Source organism: Syngnathus typhle, linkage group LG4 (genome assembly GCF_033458585.1).
Source record: "Syngnathus typhle isolate RoL2023-S1 ecotype Sweden linkage group LG4, RoL_Styp_1.0, whole genome shotgun sequence".
NCBI classification, from domain to species: Eukaryota; Metazoa; Chordata; class Actinopteri; order Syngnathiformes; family Syngnathidae; genus Syngnathus; species Syngnathus typhle.
In genome coordinates this window covers 14,706,407-14,718,083 of record NC_083741.1, presented here as the reverse complement: position 1 = coordinate 14,718,083, position 11,677 = coordinate 14,706,407, and the positions used below count along the sequence as shown (strand labels likewise).

The following is an 11,677-nucleotide window of genomic DNA, read 5'->3' as shown; positions in this document are numbered from 1 at the left end:
CTTCATTGTTTGCCACTATTTCCTCAGTGACACGGGGGTGCCAAACGACCGTCGAGCTCCCTAAAATGTCATGTAAATGAGCGCTACACTACACTGCTACTACTACTACTCTACACTACTAACTCCTGCAGGTGATAATCCTCCACACGTAGCGCCTCCATCCAGTCTCGCAATCAACATCCACAAATCGCGCCTCTCCCCAGAAATAATCAAATAAAATCAATCGCAGATTATCCACCAACACTACCTCAACTTCTCCTACTAATGACACAGCATTACTTTTACCACCACTGCTGCTTACTCAGAGGTGGGTGGAGTAGCCACAAGTTTTACTCAAGTAAGAGTATACTGTTTCTGTTAAAAATAGGTTTTCCAAATAATTAGTTGCGTAACTAAGTGTTCTGTGGAAAACTCCTTTAGTAGAATAAGTATTGTCCAGCAATATCACTTTATGCATTATTTCGAAATACAAATTAAAGAGTAAACACAAGAGTTGGTCCTAAATTATGTGTCTTTGTTTACACTCATTGAACAGCACAATAGGCTTACCAGTTGAACATTACCGGAAATTAATTTAGAAAACTGCTGTTGTTAAATTCAAACCCCACTTCTTGTAGGCTGAACTGTCAACAGACAATGTAATAATTGAACAGTAAAAGTTTAACATAATGTAGCTCAGAGTAAGAGAGTTTTAAAAAAAAGTAATATATAGTAACATGTATCTCAAATTAAAGCTTTTCTGAAAAGTATCCAAAAAGTTTTTTAAGTAATTCAAATAGAATAAAAGTAGTCATGATTTAATAACAGTAATACATACTGTACACAGAGAGAGAGAGAACTGCAAACTATGAAAGTATTTGAAAAAACCCTAAAATACATAAATGTATTGGTATAAATATACCATTTCTTAAAGATAAGTAAATACAATTATAAAGTATCTTGCATTGAAACCACTGTGGCAAGTGCTGTTTAAAGTTACTCAAGTAAATCTGACATAAATGTAACACATTACTTACTAGTACTACTAAACTTTAGTCCAAACGTTACTACTACCACTACTACCTAGTTTAGTATGTCCCTGAGAGAAGAACCGTGCGCCTTGAACACAGTAATGTAAACTTTCAGTTGGTGCATATGAGAGACGTCTGTGGATGATGATGATGACGACGATGATGATGATGATGATGATGATGATGATGATGATGGAATTGACAAAAGGACGCTTGTTGTCCATCAGCACGTCATCAGAACTCTTCTTTTTCTTGACACAGTAACAATGATGACCGCATTGCAAACACGCGCATCTTCAAGCATGTCGTCTGAGCGCTTCTTCGCAAAACCAAGTGAATGGAAGATAAGGCGGCAGGCCGACCGGGGTGACAAATCTCAGCTAAGACTGTGTAACGCATTCATGGAGCTCCCTCTGTTGGATGGACGCGGCCTCCGACGACAGGCGCGGTCACCTTAAAAAAGATAAAAATAAATAAAATATGTATATATATTTATTTATCGTAATATTATTATTACTTATATATTTATCATAAAAAATATATAAATGTTTTTAGGTGACTGTTACATCATATGTAGAACAACGAAATATGGCTGCAATATATTTTATTAACTAATGAATGCAATGGGGCTTCAACTAACAATTATTTTCATAATCGATTAATCTGGTGAAGTTTTTCTTGAATCAGATTCTAAAATAATATTATAACTTCCACCCCCTTTTTCAAAAACATAACTTCATTTCAAATTGAAAGTTCAGAAAAACCACATACAAATTAGTTATGATTCTGTTATTTTCTAAAGTAAAAGCAAAAGTTTTATTTTGTTTCCACACAAATATAATTAGCCAACCTTCATGTAGGATGCCAGAAATTGCTAAATATTTACTGTTGAGAAGCTTTAATTTTGACCTTTGGACAATTTTGCATTAAAAAGGTACCTGAATGATTCATTGATTATCAAAAATAATTCTCAGTTAATTTGATAATTGATTATTTGTGGACTAATTGTTGTACCTGTAGTGTGGAAAATGTGGCAAGAATTGGAGAGTGGAAAGCAGATGTTCAAATGAGCTGAACAGCTTGCATTTGGAACGGCAATGATGGGGAATTAGCTTGCTTGTTCTAAAGGTTTTAGTGCAAAATCTAATCATTTGGGGTTCATCAGAAGCTCTGCAGTGATCCAACTTTATTCTCTTATGGCAACACCCATGTCACTCACCACACCAGGCTTTGCCCTTTAAAGCCATACACACTCAAAGTCACAGAACAAGAAGAATGGGCAAAAATGTTCTCGTGTTAACACCATTATTGCAAAATACAATATATCTAATTAAGCTAAGCGAAGAATAATTGTTTTTTTATTTTATTTTAAATTGCCTTAGTGGGTTTCCTGTAATGATATGTGAAAGATTTACTGTCTGATTACATTTTAGGTGTATTTAACGATTGGGTTAAATATATTTGCACTTAATCTGTTTGTTTTAAAACATTTATTGAGGCACAGTTTCTCTTCAAATTTTATGTGCACTACTTTATAATTAATATTGACAGTATTTTTTGTTCCAATATTTAAGCACAGTGTTTATGTTCATAGAGGTCATGAAGTTACATTCACTTAGAATGATATTAAATACACTTTTTTGAGGGGATCCTCATTTTGTATGCCAGTATAGGCTACCATTATTGGTCTGTTGATGGGATTTGGAGAGCTATTTTTCTGAGGTAGTACTTGGTGTCCAAAGTAGCCCCACTAGTGGTGGCAAAGGGAGGTGCATCCCGCCGGGGCTCTGGCATGGAGTGGGAGGCGGCAACCTGCAGCGAGCATCGTTGCTTCTCGCCTCTCCTTCTCGTTATGTGTTTATTGTGTGCAAGGAGCACATAACAGGACGAGGGGAAATGGAGAGTGAATGCCGAAGAAAGTGGAAGGCAAGATTTGCCCTGAGGCGAGACATCTTGAAGGAGTTCCTGGCTGAGTTTCTGGGGATATTTGTCCTGATAGTGAGTAGCCGTCCTGTCTGCCTGTGTGCACCTGTCATTCAGCTTAAACCGCCGCTTTAAAGCTGCTAATTAGGTGTCTCCATACCTCTCGTGGGACTCTGCTGTCTGTCACACACGTATGTGTCTCTATTAAGACACATAGCGCACACTTTGATGTGGAACAACTTCAGCATCACAATGTTTGCTTGTTTCAAAAGTCCTTACAGTATACGTGGTATATTTGCGAGCACTTCTTTTCACCTCCACCTGTCACCACCTAAGTTCAATGACTGTGACCCATTAGTGCAGACTTCTTATGTGTGGATGAGTGCTCTCATTTGTTTTGTCCTAACTAAGTGGGGGGATTCTTTATTTTGCTCTGACAAATTGCGTCTGGCAGTTGGAAGCTCTTGTTAGACAAGGGGCTAGTGTTGAGGCTGCCTATAATTGGGAATGGTGGAAAAAAAACAACAACAACAATGAGCGGCTTCTCCCTGTCCCTGTGTGTCTCGCAGCTTTTTGGATGTGGTTCAGTGGCCCAGGCGGTCCTGAGCAAGGGAGCTCTGGGGGAGCCCCTCTCCATCCACCTTGGCTTCACTCTGGGACTTATGATGGCCGCCTATATTGCAGGAGGGGTTTCAGGTAAAAGCACCTGGACACAATGTTTGCCTACTTGTCCTAAATGTGGTGGAGACAATCAAATAGCTGCTATTTACGCGGCTGAAAAAGCATGAAATCCATCCATTTTTATAATTGATACAGTCGCAATGCAGATCAGCATGTGACAACCAATAAAGTTTGTTATTGTCTTTGTGGATCAAGGTACAAGCTAGATGGATGGATAGATTTGGTACTTCATTCACAGCAGAAATATTCACAATTGCACCAAAGTAGTTGCAACCAACAAAGTCAAAAGAAAAAAAAGACAAGAGCAGCATTAGGGGAGAACCCAAGAAAAAAAAAATCTAATCCGCGCTAGAAGAAAAGGAGACTGATATTTCACTCATCACCTGTTAGTCCGTGGAAAGTAATGAAGATTAAGAATCATACATATGATCCAATGAAACCTCAGTAGTATCGCTGAGATGTGCCTTCTTCCCATGTTTTCATAATCTCCTACCTTGCCATTATACTATTTCTTGCTATTATTACTAGATTCATCTTTGCAGCTCTAGATCATTTGAACAGTTGATTGGATGCTTCATATTGCTAATGAGTCTCTAAACTTTACACATTTGTGTTTTTGTCCAAAATGCATGGGGTTCTTAATTTTTTCCTGTAGTACTACTAGAGTGCCCCCAACTGCGGGAGACAAATTCCTCATGTTGGCCAATAAAGATTCTGATTCGGATTCTGATGTAGTGGCCGGTGTAATTTGTCTGCGCCGACAAGTTGGTTGTAGTGGATGATGCTTGCGCTGTCTAGTTGCTCACTCCATGGTTACTGAGAATACTCGTGGTAAGGCTTGAGAGGACAAGGAAGTTAATATATGGAGAGATTCTGCTGCATGACTGGGCCATTGGGTCCCGCGGTCCACAGCACAGTGGGAAGCTTCTGTGGGACGACATGTCTGAAGATGATCATAGGTATTGGACTAATGAGCTTTACAGGGGCATGGGTCTCCAGAGAGGAAGGTAGGGGGCTAGGGGGTCAGGTGGGACGAGCCTGCCTTTCAAGACTTCCCTGGCGGGAGGCCCCCGACGCCGAAGAAAACACAATTGTCTCCTCTTTGTAGTTCCCCATTTCGGATGACGGCGGAGCGCAAGTGTGACACATCCTGGTCACTCTAATGACCCGCGCTCTACGTGTGCCTTAAGCCGCTTCAGCCAGATTATGTCACATGCAATCGGGCCCGCCGCTTCCGGCTGCTTTGTCGCACCCGGTGTTTGTGAACAGGATGGGGAGACGAACAATGGACGCATGGTCGATGCCCCCCGGCAGTGTCACCACAGAGAGGTCAAAACGGAGATCCCAGAGTGTTAAATAAATGAGCCCACACTGTCAGCGCAGGCCCGCACCATTTGGATGGAATGTTCACTCTGGAGTTTTAGGGTGGATGATGTCGGTGAAGGGTGGAGCTCATCGGTGTCAAACTCAGATCCGGCCCGCCATGTCATTTTATATGGCCCGCAAAAGCAAATCATGTCAACTCGTATGATCTTTGCTAAAATCTGTAGCAAACTTTAATTTGCATTTGCAAAATATAATAATGTTGAGATTCTTTTATTACTTTTATACAGTAATTTGAACAATAACTTAATATTATTTCTGATTTCAAAACTAGTAATCCATCCATTTGTTGTGTATATGTATTAATATGAGACGATTAAACATTTATTTGGTGTCACTCTCACAACGGCCCTCTGAGGGAAGCCCCAGCTACAAAGTCTGGAAACCTTTGTGGCTGCCCAGCAGATACGTACAGACTGTTGGATCAAACGTTGCCCCTAATGGGGAAAAATCAATGCGTAATTCACGCCACGCCTAAAACGTTCGACTAAAATGTGCGGTAAGTGCTTATAAATGCCACAAAATGCAGGAAATTCTTGTCTTAATGAAGCTGCTCAACTCACCTCATAAACATGAGCCCTTTCCATCAGTACAATGATGCGTTTGCGGTTGTGTTGCTCCAGGAGCCCACGTGAATCCTGCAGTCACCCTGGCTATGATGATGCTGGGCAAGATATCCTGGAAGAAGTTTCCCGTGTATGTGGCCGCACAGTTTTTAGGGGCCTTTGCTGGGGCCTGCTGTGTATATTTGTTGAATTATGGTGAGTGAAAATGTTTACTGAATAACTTAAAAAAAGACTTGGGCAATTTCAAATTTCTGCTGAGGCCGACCTAAGTGGTGGCCACCCCTTGTCACAGTCTAGCCACGCCCCTGGCCAGTCCCTCACCTCAGTGGAAATTTTGATGTGTGATTTATTTTTTTGCCATTTCCACATGGACACACTATTCATGGACCTCTTGATCTGCTGCTGTTCTTTTTTATTTTTTATTAGTCGCATGTTTCAAGAATAAACATACCACTGACTTGAATACAAACTCTAAAAAAAAAAGTGTCTTGGGTAAACGATATTCAATTCTTACAGTCAAGGTCAATCAAAATCATTACCTTTCTGAAACGCTCACTGTACGCATGTTTGGCCTCCCTTCACCGAGGTGTTCTTTATCAGAACATTTTCTGGCTCCACTCCTTTGTGTTCGTTGAAAGTTTTTCTATGACTGATTAAATGTTTACGTGTGCATTTTGTGCTTTCGCTCTTCTTTTATTGCATTTGTTGTTCTCATAGATGCTTTAATGGAATTTAGCAATGGAGAATTTATTATTAGCGGAGAGAATGCCACTGCTGGAATATTTGCATCTTATCCTGCTAAGCATCTCTCTACGCTCAACGGATTCCTCGACCAGGTAACAACTAAAAGAGGCCATGTTTAATTTTGGTGTTGCTACGTAGTACCTGTATGTTTGTTGGACAAAACCTTGGCCATTGATCTGCTCTTGGTTTCCATATAGAATTGTTGATGATGAGGAGTGCAGATAACGTTACGCAACACTGACTGTCCTGGATATAGAAACTACTAGAGCATGTAAAGATGCTTGAGAGTACACATACTGTGCACTCTTGGGCATGAACGTTAAGGTTGATGTGATTTGTTTGCCGACGAGTAAACAATTGCGCACAATGCTGAAAATAGATATCACGTGTTTGGGATATGTTGATGTGGGTTGCAACATTAAAAGCCATACAGGAGGATTTTTCATCACATTTGCCGTTTTCTGATTTGTATGGAAACAGCCGTAAGTTTAGCATAAAGCTGCCTTGAGAAGCCAGCAGGGTAAAGGGGAAGTCATGTAATAAGCTTAAACCAAACAAGAAAGCTCACGGGTGATTGTAATTTAAAAAGATCCTGTTAAAAGTTAGTTTAGTTGCTTGTGGTTTGGTGTTTTGACGGATTGATTGCCTGTATGTCTTGTCAGGTGGCAGGAAGTGCTGCATTGATCCTGTGCATCCTGGCCATAACGGACTCGAGGAATATCGGCGCCCCCAAAGGCATGGAACCTCTGTGCATCGGCCTAATCATCCTGGCCATAGCCGTGTCCATGGGTTTGAACTGCGGCTATCCCATCAACCCTGCACGAGACCTCAGCCCGCGACTCTTCACCGCTGTGGCGGGATGGGGGTGGGATGTTTTCAGGTAAGTGAACCCCAGGAAATACACCGGTACCTTGACTTATGTATGAGTTTATTTCATTCCGTGATTAAGGTCATAAACTCAATTTTCCTCCGGGAAATGGATTAAAATGCCACACCCCAAAAGTCAACACCTTATTTTGTTTGTATGGTTCTGATTAGGGAAACTTACTGTAACATAAAAAAAAATATTGAAACGCCTTTAAAAATCTTAACGAAAGATGAGGAGGATTTTATGTTTCTATACTTTTCTGAGATGTCAAAACAAATTAACATTCCTGAAATAAATTAACAACTCTTGTGGTAACGTTGCACAGTTGTGACCAATCACCTTTCAGTCAGTTAAAAAAAACAAAAGAAAACGCACTCATGGATTGCATAATAGAAAATGGAAGATTGTAGTTGTGTTTTTAAAAAATTGGGGGCATAAGATTTTGATGCTATTAGCACGTACACTGTTGTTGCCCTGGCTCACTGCTTGCTGACATTCCCTCAGTGCACATCCCTGCGTGAAAAGCAGAAGTCACAGCCACATCTCTTTCCTTTCAGACTCTCTTTGTTGTTAATATTTCAAAAGGCGCTCGTGTATATTGTGCATTCTGAAATTGTACCGTGCCATTCAGGAGAACATGGAACATTTCCCTGCCAGTGATATGAAATATTTAATGATTTTGTTTCTGAAATGATACTGAGGTGTCTTGACCCTGCAGTCAGATCTGACTTCAATCTACTGTAAGTGTGCTCACACTCCACTACATGGTGCACATTGTGGCAATTTTGTACAATTTCATACAATATAACATAAGCTGTAACTATAGAAAACAAGTATACGTATTTTGGGATTCCTTGAAAATATTTGTGAGAACAACACGGCCAAGTCCCTGCATGGAAAATTGGACTGTATTCATCTGAACTCACTTATTGGATGACATGTTGGTGTGTCAGTTGCACAAGACTTTTTGAAACCCTGTTGGCAACTTTCCATAGAGGCATTTTGAAATTCCAACCATAAGTGTTACGTAGTGTACACACTGTTGAGATCATATTGGGTCTTCATCCAAATAAAGTCTGCATTGTTTTGATGTGATAAATGAGAGCGATTGAAACCAATATTACGGGCCGTCCGGAAAACATTTACAGAGCTTCATTATTCCGCCATTTTGTTTTTTATGGCCTAATTTAAAACCGGTTACATTTATTAAAAATATTTTGCCTCGCACAGCAGTCTCTTATGTAAAAATCATGTTTTGAGATTCACTTTGACAAAGTGAGCCTGTGTTCTGGGCAGATCACCTTAAATGAGGCGGCACATAAGTGGATAATCCGGTGGCATGCTGCCTGCCGACAGCATTGGACTTCCTGGGAGCCTCCAGGAGGGACACGACAGACCTCAATCCTCAACAACACCCCCCACCAGTCACTTGTTCACTTATTCCTTTTCTTTCATGCTAAATAAATGTGTGTCTCCTTTCACCTGCTGTGCTACATTGCTAGAGACTAATGGCTCACTTAAAGAGTGAGCCAAAGTGACAATGAGGACACATGCAGTAGACACAGAGCTGCTTATTAGAAGACTTGACTTTAATCAGGGATAAGGACGGGACGCTTACATGCGCCAGACATCAACATTCATGCACACGGCTGGCCAGCAAGTGTGCTGAATTTCCTCCGCAATCACACAAATCTTGTATTTTCATTAAATATGAAGGGTGTCCATGAAATTGCTTTTATTACAAATTAAATCAATTGACTTTGGTGTGTGTTCATGTTCATGTGTTTTTCTGGCAGGGCTGGAGGTTGCTGGTGGTGGATCCCTGTGTTTGGACCAATGGTCGGCGGGGCAGTGGGAGCCGCTATTTACTTCCTTTTCATCGAGCTGCACCATGCTGAGCCCAAACCACAGGAAGAAAACAATGGCCAGCAAAAGTATGAAATCATAACTCTATCTTAGAACTAAATACAGTAACAAAGTAAACGCCTCCTTATTAAGCAGTCGAAGAAATGTATGATTTCTTCTAGCCAATCAATGAAGAAAGGCAATCGTAATTACAAAAACAGTATTGTTTCATAAAAAAAAATGTACTGTCCTGTTCTATCATTATTACAGCATTTTTTACAACTGGTTACTTAGTTAACAAGTATTGAGTTATTGAGTTAGTTTGTTAGTTAGTCAGTTAGTTAGTTAATTAAAATATCATTTCATCTACCATAGTTGACCAGGTACAGCATTTCAAGGTGTTTACTACAATAGAATTTCATCATTCGAAATAATTTATTGGTTTTCTTCAGAATTATCAGTAAATCTAGGTACGTTACCATCTGAACATATATCAGGCCATTGTTATAATTTAGTAGGAAAACTGTACTTGCACATGATTCATGTATGTACTATATATGTCAAGGGTACAAGTATACTTTGAGATACGTTCATTCTATTTTAAAAAGCATGCTGATTAAACGTAGTGTACTTACTGTAGCTATTACATATGTTAGCCCCTAAATAGGTTCATTTGGTTATTCTCTGGAGGAAATAATGTAGTGCCCCTTATTTATTTTTACTATTATCCAAGCTGCAGCTCCCCCCCCCCCCCACACACACACATACACACACAAACATATAGTTGAAAAACAGTTTTGTGAACTTTGTTTCACATATTTTATTCCGAATAAATAAACAAGAAGGCAGCAAATTAGTATTTAAATCAAAGGAAATCAAGAGAGAATAAAAACAAATCAACAACAACTTGATTTTAATTAATTTAATTTAGATTGCAATTTCGGCTTGTAAGGCTTCACACGTGTGCACGTGTCAGAAGTATTAAGAAAAATAAAGCAAAGGTCCCAATCCTGTGTGGCAATTTGTAGGCATTATTTGGCCTATTTATTGAATTTGGATATTTATTGAATTGTATTAATCATGTTGAACTGAGCAGCCAGATACGTTTCCTGTGTGCGTTATGGACGTTCCACTATATAAGAATGCACTAGAGTACAAAGTACTTGTGTGTTTGGTAATAATATTATTCTTTGCATGTGTTCAGAGCTGTGTCACTAGTTTGAGTTGTTCTTTTTTAATCAAAATTTTTTAGTTCCGAGAAACTCCCGCCTTAAACAATTCTATGCATGCCCCTTTGTATTCTGTGGAGATGACACCTAAAGGTTATGTTAGGTTGTGTCATTATAAAAGCCCTATAACACTGTAATTGTTTACATGTAGAAAATAGAACCTTAGTGTAAGATAGAAATATAAAACACATTTAACCTATATGTATTGACTTGACAGTATAGGGTTATGAATTCCCACAGTGTGTTTTATTTGTTGAGGAGAGTTGAAATGTACACATGAAGTTATTTTATCTTGTGTACATTTTGTGGATATGTACGTGCGCTTGTGTGTGCGTGCATTAGTGTGTCTGCGCTTGTGTGTGTGTGTGTATACAAGTACTTTGGTCGCCAATAAAACAGAAGCGAAAGCAAACAGCATAGACCAGCCTTTCATTAAAGCTCTTTTGCAGGTCCCTGGTGACAATAATAATGTGATCGTCCTAATGTGAATCGAAAAATTCTCACTAATATGGTCAACAATGTGGAAGAGCAGAATTATTGATAAACCTGTGCACTTAATGGATATTGAAATAAAGATTCAAGTTTTAAAATTCACACATTTACTGAATATCATTCGGTAATGGTGTTGTAGTGATTTCCAACAGGAGGTTGAAAGCTTGTTTGGGAAGCCTTTTTTTATAATATTTTTAAACCCTCCTGTCTTTTCTTTTGGCCCACCAAAAATATTCATGGCTCATTGTGACCCTGCATATTTAAAGGACCACTTAAGGCAATTTTTTCTCTGAAAGAATCTGATCTATTTGCCCAGACTAGTTTAAACACAGGATTTTTATTGTATTGCCTTTGTGGATGAAGAATTAAGATTTTAAGACCCTTTCCCACGAGGAAATTCTGATCAAAAGAAAATGTACCAGCGAAGATTTGCGACTTTGAACAAACCCTGGCGAGAATGCACCACTCGCTGCCGTTGAAAACACTCGCAATTGTTCGCTCCTCAATGGGATAGGCGCTCTTTAACGCAGCCTCAGCTGTCGACTGAAAACTGATTTCAAAATGTGCTCGGGTTTGCACTGCTAACGGGATGTGACCAAACCCGGAAAACAGCTGAGCCTTGACTTCCCAATGGGCGCTTTGACATCACTTTCAACACGTGATGACAAAATACAACCTTTTTTATGTAATATTACAGGTTGTGTTTTTTTTTCTTGTAAAACAAGACATTGTTCTTGTAATATTTAGAGCTCTAATTTGGTAGACTGGTGCCCAGGCATTTAGCATAAAAAATTGGACATAACCTCATTTTTATGCCAGTGCATGTCTAATCTGTAGTCTTATCTAGTCTCACTTTGGGGACGTGTTGCTCCCCTGGGTGATCCAGCGTATCGAGTTGTAAAAAAGTAATATGTGATAAAAATCTTGAGCACTTTC

At 39.5% G+C, this 11,677-nt stretch overlaps 1 protein-coding gene across 1 annotated transcript; it reads left to right on the top strand.

The window, feature by feature from the left end:
- The first annotated feature begins 1,749 nt into the window (after window positions 1–1,749).
- On the top strand, window positions 1,750–10,802 carry aqp9b (aquaporin 9b). The gene is made up of 6 exons (XM_061276675.1): window positions 1,750–3,008; window positions 3,503–3,629; window positions 5,621–5,758; window positions 6,281–6,399; window positions 6,970–7,187; window positions 8,972–10,802. Exons 1-6 carry the CDS (start codon window positions 2,907–2,909, stop codon window positions 9,132–9,134), a joined length of 867 nt encoding a protein of 288 aa, XP_061132659.1. The 5' UTR covers window positions 1,750–2,906; the 3' UTR covers window positions 9,135–10,802.
- The last annotated feature ends 875 nt before the right edge of the window (window positions 10,803–11,677 follow it).